The 16,226-nt window shown below is 40.7% G+C and overlaps 1 protein-coding gene across 6 annotated transcripts in view; it reads right to left on the reverse strand.

Moving 5' to 3' along the window:
• The window catches only part of ort (glycine receptor ora transientless), a 212,674-nt gene that overhangs the window by 30,120 nt on the left and 166,328 nt on the right, over nt 1-16,226 (reverse strand). For all 6 annotated transcript variants that reach the window (XM_072301954.1, XM_019054117.2, XM_019054116.2 and 3 more), the window contains one exon: nt 814-896. In XM_072301954.1, the coding sequence (XP_072158055.1) occupies nt 814-896 (83 nt within the window). The remainder of the gene's footprint in view (nt 1-813; nt 897-16,226) is intronic.

A 16,226-nucleotide genomic window follows, 5' to 3' on the forward strand; every position in this document is an offset into this window, starting at 1 on the left:
AGCTTCCCATTTGTTTTTCTTTACTCAAGTTCCATTTCAACTATAAAAGCAGGCAGCATGCTAAGGAAACACTGGAGAACATGAAAGACAAAACATTGCAATGCATAACTCCCATCAAAATTAAAAAAAAAAAAAAAAAAAAAAAAAAAAAATAAAAAAAAAAAAAATGTTCACCCAATAATTATCTTGGAATTGAACAAATTCTATTTAAAACAAAAGGATTTAAACATGTTCGTAGCGGTATTTAAAATTTTCTATAAAATAAGAGTCACCTTCATACCGTGCATTACATTTTTTTTAGTTAAATATGTACATACGGGGTATTGATGGGGTAATCCCGAAAGGCCTCGAGCGTATGTACAAATTTAACTAAAATAAATGTAATGCGCGGTATAAAGGTGACTCTTATTTTATAGAAAACAAAAGGAGTCTTTATTTATTATAAAAATGTTTTATCAATTTTTCTCAGTAAAGAGTCCCTGCGCAGTCAGTCTTTTGCCCCCTTAAACTGCATTACTTTCAGCTATTCAGTCAATTAACTTGATTTTGATTTAAAGACGACATCACAGCTCTCGTTATGAACGAAAAGCGTTGCGTCAGTCGTTACAGGTTTTTATTATATCAGCGACTCCTCCTTGTTTCCTCCTTCTCTCTACTCGTTAGAACTCGCCGAAGACGTGTAAATACGAAAGTAAGGAGATATGATTGCGAATCGCAATGCTTCCCCCGAATGATGGCTATGGCTCGTTTCCAAATTGCGTTCCCATCGTTATTCATGCGTGAAAAGAAAGGATATTATTATATCACACTTACAACTTTCCATTTGGAGTTTGCATTCCTGAGTGTCGTGCGGGTATATCATGAAATTCATGGCGCACGACAGCGTGAGGGTTAATCTGAAACAATTTACGAGGCGACATTATCATGGCGAATGCATTAAGCGACGATACAACGGAAGTTATAGCCGCATATTCGATCTTGTCGCGGGCGAAGCGAAGCTACTGCATTAAGTCAAGATTTGTCGACTGTTGCGCGCGTTAAGGTGGGTGCATTGAAGGTATCTGTCTCCGGTGCTTTCCCGCACTACGATAGACAGCAGTAAGTGTAATTTGGCCTGGGCCATAGAGTGCATGAACGTATAGTGATAACTGGGTCTCAGGCTGAGTTGCACATACGGCTGTTTACCGTAGTGCGGCGATACACCGAGCCGCTGAGACCAAGATTATCATCTCGAGGCAACGACTCACTCCGGCTCAGTGGCAAGGCGTGAACGATCGATTATCGATATTTTTCCATTTGAAGCTACGGTAAAGAATCGATCATTAAGGTGCTCTTTGCGAACAACCTCTTCATCGATACTTCTTTATAGGTTTAAATGGCAGTTGAATCGATTTATTGCAAAGTACGCCACACCACTGCTCCGGTTGTAAGGGATTCGCGTTGCTAGATAGTTCTCCGCTCGACTCAACCCAGTGCTCTCTGTGCAAGTTCGATATGAGGTAGCGATATTTGAATTAATAGCGCACTTCACGCGTCGCGAAGGGTTCCTGAAATTATACGAACGCTAAACTTATCTGAGAGTCGGCGGGAGTCGAACGTAATTTTCACATGAAATGACAGAAATAAATATATTTAAAGGACAATGCGGGCAAAATATGATAATTCCAGCCATATTCCTGGCTGATTTTGGCGTCTGCCAGAGGTATGGCGGTTGATTCAACCACATTTCTGGCCGACTTAACTATACCTCTGACTGATGAAACTATAGGTACCTCTGGCTGATGAAACTAAACTTCTGGCTGGCGCCAAAGCCAGGAATATAGTAGAAATCATTAAAATTATTCCAGTGGATATTTTGTACAAAAAAGTTTTTGAAATTAGGTTGCTTTCTAAAAAAGTGTTACTTCTAGTTGGTATCAAGCCGTTGTAGTTTAATGTATTTAACTTTGTACTTAATGTATTTAACTTTGTACTTAATGTATTTAACTTTGTACTTAATGTATTTAACAAACACCTTGGCATGACATTCTGCCTTTTTGTCTTGTTTATTTATATATATTCGATTCGGTGTCGTACAGGAGCAGACTGGCCGGGGAAGTAAGAGGATTAAATTCCAAAAGCGTAAATTTCAAAAGCTCCGATGAAGATGTGCGCTTTTGGGGGTAACGAAAGCAGAGAGTCGTTTGCGCAAATTATTGGTCTTGAAACAGGCGAAAAGGAGACAAGAAAAACTGCATCTGTATTAAAAACCTGGTTACAATCTGACATTTTCTTTTTAAATCACTTGAAATCAAATAGTCTCTATTCAAAATACGAACGAGCAGAGAAGTTTGGTGAACATGCTGGTAAAAGCGCGAATACCTAAATGAAAGAAAATTTAAGAAGAAACATTTACTTGATTTCGATTTTCCTGATGATTTTTACGATGAACGTTAGTCTGGCTTCATTTGAATACTTCGTCGTTGATTAGTTTTGTATGAGCCTATGTACTGGTGTGCCAGTTTGATTATTATTAGTAAGCAATAAGTAACGTAAGAGCTTTTTCCACAAGTTTTGGGTCCACGGTATAAGTCAGTAATAGTTTACTTCGTTGTCACAATGAACAACGCTAGAATTGAGTTAAGGCGTACGAGGAACTAACAAAGCTCCCCTAGTTAGTGTCGCATGCGACGGATACTAACTAAACGAATTTCATTGTAACGCCTGGATGCAACTATTCGGGCTCCACGGATGTCTGTGTTGCATACGCACGGAAGAGAAGGCGTTTTGATTCTCAAGGCTCGGACCGCTTCACCGTCGCAGCGCGGCGGCGAGTTGTAACCACTAGGATTGTAAATTATAGAGCGTCTTCAGTTTCTCTGTAACGACAACGTAAACTACGAGTATTTCTGATTTTTATTGCGACATTGTCAATTGTCCGCGAAAAGTTTCCGGTCCTTGGAATGACAAAAAATTAGGTACCTGGGCATGATTCATAGGGTTTCCTTTAACCGACTTTAACCAGACGTCTTTTATTTGGATTTTTTTCTTCTGGAAAAATAATTTAGACGTTAAAGAGCGAAAATTTCAATGAGCTTGCAAAACTCATACGGCCCTCCTCAGAACCTCCCCCTCCCTCTTTGTCACTTCAAAACTATCTTTAAAAGGACATATATAGCCAATCCACCCTTGGAGTTATTGTAAAAAGTGATTCGCTTATTTCTAGTGAAATGACGTAGTCGACTGGACTCATTGCTGCACAATCTAGATATCTAATCTAAAAATAAAATTTACTTATGTTTTATTCTATACATCAATATTGTGTACGATAGCCAAACTGTTTCAGCGGATGCAGCTGAGCACTTGAAAATAAAAGCAACAAGCCAGTTCGCTCTCACGGATCATAGGGTTTTTCAAATTCGGAGGGGGGGGGGATTACCGGGTCCCTATTTGGCAACAAGGATCGGTGGTGGCAAGCGACAACACACGAAACCCCTCGTGACAAGTTCCAAGCACACCGCTTAAAGTATAAGAGCTCAATAAAATTTTATGCTCCTTTTTAGAGATTTCACAACTATCAGCTTCCCGAATCTCAGCGTACATACGTGGCCGACTCTCTGTTACGTGTCCCGGAACGATAATTTCCTCTCCCAACGTGTCGCACAGTAGATGGATTTCGAATTTTTGATTGCAGGTGCCATTTTATTCCAGACGGCAGTAAGGTTAGCTCTTGTGAAATGCTAAAAAAAATCACGCAAAATTGAAAGGAAAAGATATTTAATGATTCTTGATGCGTGAATTCAAACCATCCGCTCATGAAAACTCAATGCGTGATTCACATCGTGCGCCAAAACGTAGTCGTAACAGTCTCTGCGATTTAAAAATCTGGCAACCTCAATATTGACGCTTTGGCTCAGCTGTAGCAAATTGTTTATAGTTTGAACAACACATGGTGGGAAATGAACATTATTCGATTGAGAAGCTTGTTGAAACCGTTGTAGTGCGCGATTTGACTCCCGTAGAGCTTTGAGTTTCTTGTCAGTGGGCAGTTCAAATTCCTCGTAACCAATGTGAAATAAAAACGTTAATATCTTCGTCTGGAGTTTGTTTCATTAGTTTTTGTTGCGCGAATTGTGCTCTACGTGAAATTCTGGTTAAGAAACATGTATCAGAATGCTTAAATTCGTACCTAGTCTAGTGGTCCATTGTTTACAAAATTTTAGTATTTAAAAGGAGAGCAAATCATAATTATGGCTCAAAAACTTCAACTTACATTTATGATTCCGCGGCATTTCATGGTTTTCTCATAAAATGTTCCGACCGTAATTTTGATTATTTCACGTCAAATCCCTTCGTCTTTTCCTTTGTGGAAATTTTGGAACGTCGCGCGTCGCTATGAAAACACATGGTTTTGGCGTTTGGCCATATTCATGCTTCCATCACGGCTTCCGGCCACTAAAAATCAACTATTTACCCATTTAGCGCAGCCCAACTCAAACACAGTCTCCGGAGTTTGTTTTAGCATCATGACGATCATCATCTCCTTCTCAAGCGAGACAAGCGCTCAACAGTTTTTATCGCAATCCTGTCGAGTGAAATAGGTGGCTTGTCTCCTCCCTTCACAAACACTTACCCCCGACCGATCGCAAAAATAATAGCTTCCCTACGAGGGTAGCTGCATTTTTGGATGAACTGGAAATAGTGGCTCCTCATCGCAAAATGTAGTCAACTTCACTGGAAAAAAAACACATTGGATCTAAATTCCAGACTCTTGAAAACATTGACAAGAAATATGACTCTTGATTCAATCAGATTTAAGCTTAAATCGAAAGGAAATCCGCTCAAATTAAGAAGCTGGGTTCTTGATTTAAGCTTAAATCTGATTGAATCAAGAGCATTTTTTCTTGTCGAATTTTTCAAGAGTCTGGACTCTAGATCCAATGTCTTTTTCTTTCCAGTGTTGATGATGGGACTACGAAACCAGTTGGGAACTGCATCTCAGTTTCCAACGTTCCATATTCCCTGAAGTTTTCAAAAAACGAAATAAAATAAAAATCGAACAAAAATTAGAAACATACTTCAATTTTCCTTGCCTTGGAATATTCTAAGCATTTTTCGCAAAGAAATTGTAGTGATAGCTCCCCCAAAATCGGGCCGGGCAGGAATTTCAAATTAGCCAGCAACTGGACCACATTTTGCAACAAAAAGCTACTATTTTTGGCTCATCCACAAAAGTACCTTTCTACGTAGGAAAACTAGTGGCACATAATTTTATTGTTTCTAAAACAAGTCCTTCATTTTTGGGAGGTCAAGGATGAAAAAAATGCTAAAAATTACCCCCGTTAACCAATTTTTATTCATATTTCTTGATAAACATTGCCAGTGTTAGGAAGACGATTTTTTCTCCAACTTTAGGAGGCCGTAGTCCCCAAGGAAAGTGTTTTCGGAGAAAAATTCATACCACAAAAAAGTCTTTTTTTTTTACCAAAAGCATCGACTCATTCGATATTCGTACTTATTCCTGGGATACCCTGCATTATAGAGTAAGCTGTGATTTAGGGTAAGCAATTGATACTGTGCGAACAAGGTAGGAGCGCTTTAAACCGTGTTACTATTACTACCTAGGATCATGTCAGGCAGATTGAAAATCTTGCCCCTCCAACGAGCTGAAATCGCATCGACTGCAATCCATCAAAAGCAGGTATGACACGGTGCATTATGACTGATTTTGTGACGAGATGAAGTTCGTATCAACTTGGAAATAATTTGCTCATCTATGTACCTGCAACTGACGTAACTTGAACCGTCAAGGCGCTCAGTTCCTGAACATTGATCAAAGCAGAGAACTCCGCGCAATCGTCGTGCGATATAATTCATCCTTCCTCTGACGTAAGGGCATATCTCAATTTACACGTGAACCCTTTTCTACATGTAACTCCATGCTTTTCAAGGATCATGTGGAAATCGAGATACGCCCTCACGTCAGAGAGGCGGCGATAATTATGTGGAGCGTCAATCATTTTTGCCGGGACTAGACAATTGAGCAGGTTGCGTACGGGATATGTATGCAGATGGTGTGACTATGGAGTTAGGTATCTGGAATCAGGATGTTGCCATATTTCGATTTCTGAATCCGAAAAATGTGTATCTAAGTTGTAACACTAAAAAATATCAGATTGTGTGTGAGTGATTTTTTTGTGTTTTTTGTCGAAGAACACAAGCAAACTACAGGGTGTACCAAAAGTCCGTCCCACCCCTGCTAACTTTTGAACGAATTGAGCTAGGGTAATGAAACTTTGGAAATGTTCCTATCTCAAAGGGGACCATCTTTTGGGGGGGTCAAAATTTTGGTCCCCCCTCAGGGGGGGCGCGGGGGGCCCCCAACTTTTTTTTTTCAAATGGCAACCCCTATCTTGTGCTACCTCATTCGAAAGAACATAAAAAACTAAGAATTTCGGCGCAAACCGCAGATCAATATCTTAATTTTTGACCGAGTTACGATAGGTCAAAGGTCAAATTTGACCTATTTTCAAAAAATCATAACTCCGGTTCAAATTATCGTAAAGAAAAAAATAAAACGGGAAAATTTACCAAATTGTGTCCGCTTTTAAGTAAAAATTGCAGAAATCACTTCGTTTTAATTTTAAGGGGGGCTCGGAATTTAAACGGTCAAATTTAATCACCTTAAATTTCGTTTTTTTAACTTTTCCCGAAATTTGGGGACTTGCGAACGTAATGTTGAATGATTTTGACCTTACTGAGATGATGGGGAGGCAAATCTAGGGAAATTGGCTTATTTCGCGGGAAAATTGAATGACCTTTGAATTGACGTATTTGGGGGTCCGAGCCCCCCCTTAAAATTAAAACGAAGTGATTTCTGCAATTTTTACTTAAAAGCGGACACAATTTGGTAAATTTTCCCGTTTTATTTTTTTCTTTACGATAATTTGAACCGGAGTTATGATTTTTTGAAAATAGGTCAAATTTGACCTTTGACCTATCGTAACTCGGTCAAAAATTAAGATATTGATCTGCGGTTTGCGCCGAAATTCTTAGTTTTTTATGTTCTTTCGAATGAGGTAGCACAAGATAGGGGTTGCCATTTGAAAAAAAAAAGTTGGGGGCCCCCGCGCCCCCCCTGAGGGGGGACCAAAATTTTGACCCCCCCCAAAGATGGTCCCCTTTGAGATAGGAACATTTCCAAAGTTTCATTACCCTAGCTCAATTCGTTCAAAAGTTAGCAGGGGTGGGACGGACTTTTGGTACACCCTGTATAAAAATGTCCCCTTTCAATTTTGCGTGAAATCTTCTCTATTCTAATAAAACCATTTTTAAGACGCTCGATGGACGGGGTGAGGGAGGGCAGTAAGACGGTCGATTGGCTGGAGTTCGGAGTCCGTAAGGGGAAAAATTCTGATAAAATCATTTAAGACGCTCGATGGACTGGAAGAGGAAGGGGAGTAAGAAGAGTTAGAGGCGGCTAGGGCCAGTTTTTTAGAATTTCACAAGAGCTGCACTAGAGTCCCTTTATACTGAGAATCAAAATAACACCCCCCCCCCCCATGAAGTCATAAAAGGGAATAAAGATTACAGAAATAGAACGTTTTTTGTAATCTTTGATCGGCTCATTCTCAAATTCCTGTTTCCGTTCCTTCTCTCATTCCGTTTGTTCCTTGCCGAACCCGTAATTCCCTGGTCCATTCCAGATTATAGTCTTAGCAATCGGTGAAAATGTAATCTTTATTCCCGTTTGTGACACTGTGAAGGCCTAAAATACGGGAACCAATCAGAAATGGATTCACATTGTCTTGACTCTCAGTATAAAGGGACTCTATGCTGTACTTACTGCTGTGTTGAATAAAATGGGACCTACTAATTACAAACTTTAAAGGTTCATTTTGTGTTCATAAACATAGCAAGCGATAACGAAATGCATAGAACGTACTGCTGTCTTGCCTCAAATAAAATAAAATGTGCTTTTTCAACACGGTCATAAAATAGCTCGTCGATTATTCATCATTTGGGCACCTTTCGAAAGTTCACGGGAAAAGATTGTTACGGGTTATCTCTTAAAATTGGGGGACTAGCAAAACGGATATGTTGCATGTGTGAGGAATTTGCGATTTGACCATTGATTCTTATGTAAAAGTTTGCGAGAAACACGATAGTGCCACTGGTTTTCTCTGAAATCAACTCCGAAGCTCAAAAAAAAGCTCTCAAGTTGAGGCCAAAATGGAGGGGATATCCCACCCTACCCTGAGGAGAGTCCACGTCTACATCAAGACATACTCTCCATGCAAAGAAAGGGAGCAAAAACATCAGCAGTGATGCCGTGTTTTCAGTTTTAGAGTCCCTGAATGAAGTGGCAGCCCTGTCAATGTATTTGCTCCGTATCATTGCATGGAGAGTTTGTCTTGTTGTAGAGGTGGACTCACAGGGTAGGGTGGGATATCCCCTCCGTTTTGGCCTCAACTTGAGAGCTTTTTTTGGGCTTGGGAGTTGATTTCAGAGAAAACCAGTGGCACCATCGTGTTTCTCGCGAATTTTTACATAAGAATCAACAGTCAAATTGCAAATTCCTCACACATGCAACATCTCCATTTGTTGGATGATAAGGACATCTCCAATTAATTTCGGTATTATTCCAATTCAAGTCAGGGTAGTACTGCAACATTTGGATTAGAAACCTAATTTATCGGGGCACTACCACAATGAATTGGAAATGTTCATATCATTCAACAACCTCGTGCTCTTTTTTCCGTGTCGCATCGACGATTATTCCCCTTCGTTCCATAAAATTTTCCGCGCGGACACCGGTGAGGTCCATTTTCTCGAAACGTCATATTTGCACTTACTGCAAGACGAGTAAACACCGAGCATCCGAGTGCTCTTCGGAAATACGGCAGTGCTCTGCGACGACAGCGTTTTCCGTACACATAGTTTGACAAGTACACACAGTTTTATATTAGAAATGGCAGTTTAATTTAGAATCAGAGCTGTGGCAGACACACAAACGGGACTTGGTTGGTAGAGTAAGTGTTAGCTCAGCCAACAGCGGTTAGCCGCGTTTTGACACCGAGGGATTTGCAGCCTCCCGCTTGGACGTGTTCATGCTGAAAGGAACTATTTCCATGGTAACTGCGTGCGATATAGACCCTTTTGCAGGGTAAATACGACCATTTCGAGGAATAAGGGGACGCACTCGGGTGTCGAAAGCTCCAAACTTGACGCAAACCAGGCAACGCGGACAGGAGAGAAAATCAAGTTTGGAAGTTTTGACTTTCGCAAGATGTCAAAACATAGTGCCATCCATAAAAATAAATGGATTGCATTTTGCAAAAAGGAACCAGAAGAATTGCAATGATGCTAAGATTGTGCATTTTCATCCTTTGCAATGCAATTACTGAACCCATGGAAAAATATGCAATTTACAGGGTAATTTTTGTCTTAAATTTACAGTTTTTAGCGAGTAAAATAGAGACTGTTAATGGATAATCAGGTTTTTCTTCCAAGACAAAAGAAGTTGCTCAATCTTAGCAACATTGCAATGCTCCTAGTTCCTTTTTGCAAAATGCAATCCAAATGTAAAATAATCGATGTCTATTGAAGCAGGCTGCCTGATTTAAGATCGATTAAATTGTTTATGATGAATTTCAATGGAAGATGAACCACCATCGAAATGCTCATCGTGATATTTGAGCGGTTTTAAATTCACAAAGTCTATAAATTTATTTGCGCCAAACAAGAAAAAACACTAAAAATAACGCGTTGAAAAATGCATTTTCACTGACAAGTAAGATCAACAAATGAGGCCTAAAAATACTCAAATCTATGTAGATCTCTCGGCGTGACCGCATTTCAGCATACCAATGCATCTGCCTCGATTGAGCTCTTTTCCCCCTGTCTTACACTGCAATTATTTAGCGTTAAAATTGTTGGCTCTGGTGAGAATTTTTGGAATTTTTTAGCCTTGATTTCTTGCAGAATAGTGTGAAACTAGCACTATTCTACCATCTTTTTATTTACCTGTATCTCTTGCGTACATCAAACCCATTTTTGCTATGCTGTTTTTTTATTTAAGGAGTGTGTAATACGAATTTTTCGAGGTTCACCGTAGTTATGTTTTTTTTTCAATTCCAGAGCTTCAGCAGGGGGTAAGGTTTGTCTAAAGATCTACATGAATCTGTCGTCAATCGAACTTTTCCTAAAGAATGCAGGTTTACAAATGTATATTACAGTCGATCTGCTCCCTGTCAGTTGACACCAAAAACGCACTTCAAGTTAATTTTTGGCACCAGCCGAACGATTGATCAGCGCAAGTCCTACGCATTGGCGGATCCAGCAAATTGGCAACGTTGTCTTTACTCCATTGAAACCTATGGAAATGTATCGATTCTCGGAGGGGCCAGGTGCACCGACGAGAATCGATTATTTAGCATAGGTTTAAATGGAGGAAATCCGGTGTTGCCAAATTGCTGGATCCGCTTCTGCGGCACGTCATTGCACGCCACTTTTGAAACGATGCACCAGCGTTGCAAAGCCCCCCCCCCCCCCCTGCGAGCTTTTGTTTCTCTTTTCCGACCGGAGTAGTCTTGCCCCCTAGGGAGGGGACTCAACACAAGTCGTCGCTCCTCTGACGTAAGGGCGTATCTCTAATTCCACATGAGCCCTGAAAAGCATAGGATTATACGGAGATCAGGGCTCACGCGTGAATTGAGATACGCCTTTACGTCAGAGGACCGACGAAGTGTCGGGGCGCAAATCAAACATTTATGCCCTCGGCCGCGCGGCTGGTCAGGGCAGAAGTGACAACGACAATCCGTTGTTCCGCCTTTTGTTTTAACGATACCGCCCTCTGACCTGCCCCCTCCCCCTATGGTCCCACGGGGAGGTTAATTGTGGTCGATGACGCGTTGTGCAAAATGCAGGTCGTCATTTTCCCACCCCCGACTTCAATCACCGCACAGGGCGCAAAAATCTCACCGGATGTGACTTCCAAATCGATCGCTTAAGTCCGAAACTGCGTACCTCCGGTTGCGACGTAAACGACGTTCCTACTATGTCTTATTTTTTCATTGGGAAATTGGACGTATTTCTGCCAAATGGAACTATGTGCAATTAGACATGAGCCGTGGGGCCCATAAGAATATATGCATAAAAGGGCTCACGTCATAACGCACATAGTTCCGTTTGGCAGAAATACGTCCAATTAGTCAACTTAATTTCTTGAAAACTTCCTTGATTGTCCTTCCCCGTTGGCAAGAAAAATCTGTAAAAATTTCAAGCCATGAAGTTGACTTGTTTCTCTTCAAAAAAATAAATCAGGGACAGAAATTTTGAAACCCCACAATGAAACTACGTGGTTCGGCATCCGCATTTTAGCCATCGAAATATGCCACCTTCTTTGGAAACATACTATGCGAGATATTGATTCCCGACTCGAGGGTAATTTTAACTATATCGATGGCCAAAGTGCGAGACCAAGTATCTCCGTTTGCGACTTCCAGACATACTTTCTTTTTTCCTTGGTAACGGACTATCGATTGCCAAAGAGCAAAACCTCGTAGGTATCTCAATTGCAGTGTTATAAAATGACCGCTCTTATTTTTTTTTCTAAGAGAAACAAGCCAAGTTTAAAGCTTGAAATTAACATAAATTATGATGCTTGCAGAAGAGGAAAATCAAGGAAGTCCTCGAAGGGTTACCTTCGACTAGCTTTCAAGAGAATACATGAAGTATGAGAGGAAGTCTTCAACGTCGAAAACGGAAAAACGTGGTCCACACTTCGGACTCTTTTCCTGGGCTTGACGCGACTCAGTGCGTTTCTGTTAAGCTCGAGGTCCGAATTTTTCCCTCGCGTAAAAGCCGAAACTCTCACGAGAAATCCAGTCAGAGTGGGCTTTCGCTCGTGAAAAACCTGTCGCAAAGTTCCGCGTGAATTCAAGTCAGAACTTCGGAAGTCTCAGCTGACCTTCGCTGCAGCCAACGACCACCGCCAACCGCCGCCGGCGCATCAGGTTGTCAAAACCATCCACGAGCAACGAACGGCCCAAGTGCGCCTTTGAGCCCCCAAAGGCGGGGGTTTCGGAGGGGGATTTCGCCCCAACTTTGTTACTAAAAGTTTCGGGAGCTGCGGCAATCGGCGGAGTAAAAAAAGCGGTATGTCCGCTGTGGGGGGGGGGGGGGGTGTATCCCCCCTCCTCCTCAAACGAAGTTCATTGACTGCAGAGTTCAGAGCCACGACATCGCGGTCTTCGAACCACATGTTGAAAAGTATAATGAATTCAATTTCAACTCCGCGACTCTATTTTAAAAGGACGTATTTCTGCCGAACGGAACTATGTGCATTAAGACATGAGCCCTGAGACCCATAAGAATATATGCGTAACAGAGCTTACATCATAATGCACGTAGTTACTTGTGGCAGAAATACGTCCAAATATAAAAGTGCTTTGCTTTTAAGATGCACGTTCACCTGGGCGGCAGGAGAAGCGAGAACTGATGGGTTGCTCTCAGAACCTCCGAGTTGGAATCGAAGGTTTTTGCTAAGAACGACGATACAAGCTTTACTTCCTGATGCCGAATGCAAAAATTGCTGTGTAAGGATCTAGTGTATGAAGTTATGAACATATGAAACACACACACAAGGAAATGGGCTAACAAGGCTAAACAAACATAAAAATGTCTGAGACTTTTCGGGTTGGTATCTGCCCCTCGTTAATCACGATTTGAGCGGCAAAAGAGCAATATTGAAGTATGCCGCCCTTTGACGAATTTGTCTGTGTTGAAAAAAAAAACGATAAGGCGACAAAATCTTCACTCCCTGGAAGTATAGTAATTTATAATGTTGTCGTCTTTCGGTGATATAAGAGACAGCACCTTTAATTAGTCGAGTAAAGAGAGGAACCAAACACGCAATTTGGCCTGGAACGGCGTGGCGCAGACAGCAATGATGACGAGGACTTGAGATTAAAAGGAGAAGCCCTCAACACGGCGGTCGACCTCGGCATGTAACACATATTAGCGCCTACAAGACTGTATGAATACTTCACATATTGCGTCAAACACAGTGCGCTCAGCAGCAGTCGGTGTGAAACGCATAGCGCCTACAAGACTGGTTGAATACTTCACGCATTGCGCCAAACACAGTGCGGTCAGTTTATTCTTTCATACCTTCTTCGTTCATTTCTTATGAATGGAGAGCCTTGTCCACACAGAGATAGGTTTACGGAACGTAACTTTCGCGCAAAGTTCCGTGAACTTTTGCTAGTAATGTTGACAGGGCTTCGCAAAAAAATGTGTCCGACACGAGTAAACGCGTCTTTTGCGCCCCTCCCCGCTGCACGTTCACTTGATAGTTTTTATTGATGTTTTAAAACGAATGAGAATAAGGAGACGGCAAAATACAGGCGGCCCATGCGCGGCAAGCAGGTAAATCCGGCCCTGCTTGTATTTTTATTTATTAAAGCCTTGTATCCACTGTTTCCTTGTTTTCTCTACTATCCACGTTAATAGGTAATGTTTTGAATCAAAAACCACATCGAACCACTAACTAGTACAATCCATTTACGAGGGGAAATTTCAGGATGTTGAAGCGTAGTCCTGGAAAACGACGAATTTCCCGATAAGATATATTAACGTGCGCCCGACGGAGCAACGCTGTAAATCCTTTGGAGATTTCGGACTGGTAAACAGTCCGGGAGATTCTCAAAATTCCGCCCGGACAAACTCGGCTGAAACTTAATAAAGCGCCAACTAGCCAAGTTCTGCTCTCAAAGGAGTCGATCTATGTGACGTGGAAATGCGTCGTTTAATTTCGGCGCCGCGGCTAATTGTCCCGAGAACTGGAAAACAAGCTCCTTCCCGAGCATAACTCGCTATTTCCGGCCGAGCACCAGTTTCCGGCGCGTGACGCGTGGCTCGGATCCGCGCCGGGAAGCAAGGCTCTTGTCGGGCGGCAAGAAATTCGCGTAATCAAGTCAGATCTCCTTGAATCCGAGTTGTCAGATTCTCGTGAAATTCATGCGATAGTCCTCTATAGATTAGAGTCCCTTTATACTGAGAGTAAAGACAGTGCGGATCCATCTCTGATTGGTTCCCGTATTTTAGGCCTCTACAGTGTCACAAACGGGAATAAAGATTACATTTTTACCAATTGCAAAAATCATGAACTGGAATGGACCGGAGAATAGGAGGTACGGAATGAGAGAGAGAACGGCGATAGGAATTTGGGAATGGGTTGATCAAAGATTACAAAAAACGTCCGATTTGTGTAATCTTTATTGCCGTTTAGGATATTCATAAGCCGCGTTGTCTCAACTCTCTCTATAAAGGGATTCTAGTTTAGATTAAAGCATTACCTTAAAAAGTCCCTTTTCAAACTTCTGCGTAGAGAACGATTCAATCGACTGAAAGTACATTCCTACGGGTAGCAATTCCTGAGCGAGATATTAGCATGTACTCTTAATACTACAATGAAATGAAATGACGTCATATATATTCTTGACATTCAACTAATATTAATTATAAATACTAATATCGATGGCCAAAGTGCGAAACCACGTATCTCCGTTCGTTATAGACGTTATAGACTTCCTGTCATATTTTACTTTTTCTTCCGAAAAACAGTCAATGTAAATTGTTTAAAAATTCCTTGATTTTTCTTTTCTGTCGGTGGAATATTTTAGGCAAATATTAGGCTTTAAAGTTAGCCTGTTTTTCTTTCAAAAAATAAAGTAGGAGCAGAAATTGTGAAACACAAAAATAAAGATACGTGGATTTATACTTCGGCCATCGAAATCTGCATCAGGCGTTAAACATACCGAACTTCTCGCTGGTATGAATCGTACTCTACGTAGCATTTCAGGGAGGAATCATAAAAGTACGAGTAGTTAGGACAATGTCTAGGTCCATCTTTTTAAATTAATGGGATTGAAAGGATATAGTTCTACGAGGAGGATTAAGGTATCTTGGGTCTTGATCAAGGAAATTAAAATTTCATAAAATTTATCCCAGTTCAATTTCTGAATTTTTTTAATTTTTCTCAGGAATATTCTAGGCATGCGAGCTGAATTTTTAGTTTGAAACCTTTCGGAGCTCACTTACTTTGATCTAGTCAAAATTGTAGGTCGGAGACTTAACTAGAACAAGAGAGATCTCGCTTGAAAATTTTACATTTAATTTCTCTGGCATTTATTGGGTATAGATGGCAAAGTTTCCAGAACTATATTTTGAAACCTCGAAATCGTAGGTAGGTAAAACAATTAAAAAACAAGCTGTTTTTATGTATGTCTCAGTTAAATAGAGGAAAAAGAAGGAAAAAAGACAAAAAAACTTGCTTAAGAGTGACGAATAACTGTGGTGATGAAGAGGGATGAAATTCGATTTTTGTGAAATTCTTTAAAATTTCAAAGAATATTCGCGGTCTTGATACCACAAACCTCTGCAAAGAATGAATAGTTTGAAAGATTGATGGGAATATTATACCGACAGATTTCTGAATCTCAGTTTCTATTCTCTTGCTCATTTTGATGGTTCCTTGTCACATATCCATGTTTCTCTGGTCTATTCTACTTGTGCAAGTTTTGCAATATTTGTGAATTAATTTTCAGACACATTAAGCTATGCCACATCAAAATTTGGGTTTCACACACCTTAATTCTCTCTGTAAGGAGACCACCGTAGACGGAGAGAGTAATTTCATATTTCGGAAATTTGCCAACTTCGGACCCAATTAGATGAGCGGACTGCTTTTCGTTTACCGCCTGCAAGAACAGTTTGTTATAAACAGCTTTATGAGACGACACTAGGAGAGGCTTCATTTTACTGTGTTAGCTTCTTGGCTCCTTCTTACATTTTTACGTGTCTCTGCTGTCGGATAGCTTGTCTCTATTCTCTTTTTGGCTTAAAATCGAAAGGTCTTTTGAGCCAAAGTAATCATTGAGAGACAAATATTCTCCGCAAGTGCTGGTTTTTGAACGTTACTCTTTTCTTTTCTTTTCTTTTCTTTTCTTTTCTTTTCTTTTCTTTTCTTTTCTTTTCTTTTCTTTTCTTTTCTTTTTGGAACTTCGTCACTTTTTCATTATATCATGTGAATAATTTTCGTAGACCGTTTTTCATATACAATGAACTGAAAACAAAGGATCAAGGCTAAAAAAACACATGAATTAAAAATGGGACGTTTCGGGGCAAAAAAGCTCTCATCTTCAGCCGAGAAAATGAATTCACTGCCCAGTTCCAGCTTTAAT

This window comes from Bemisia tabaci, chromosome 1 (genome assembly GCF_918797505.1).
Source record: "Bemisia tabaci chromosome 1, PGI_BMITA_v3".
Lineage (NCBI taxonomy): Eukaryota > Metazoa > Arthropoda > Insecta > Hemiptera > Aleyrodidae > Bemisia > Bemisia tabaci.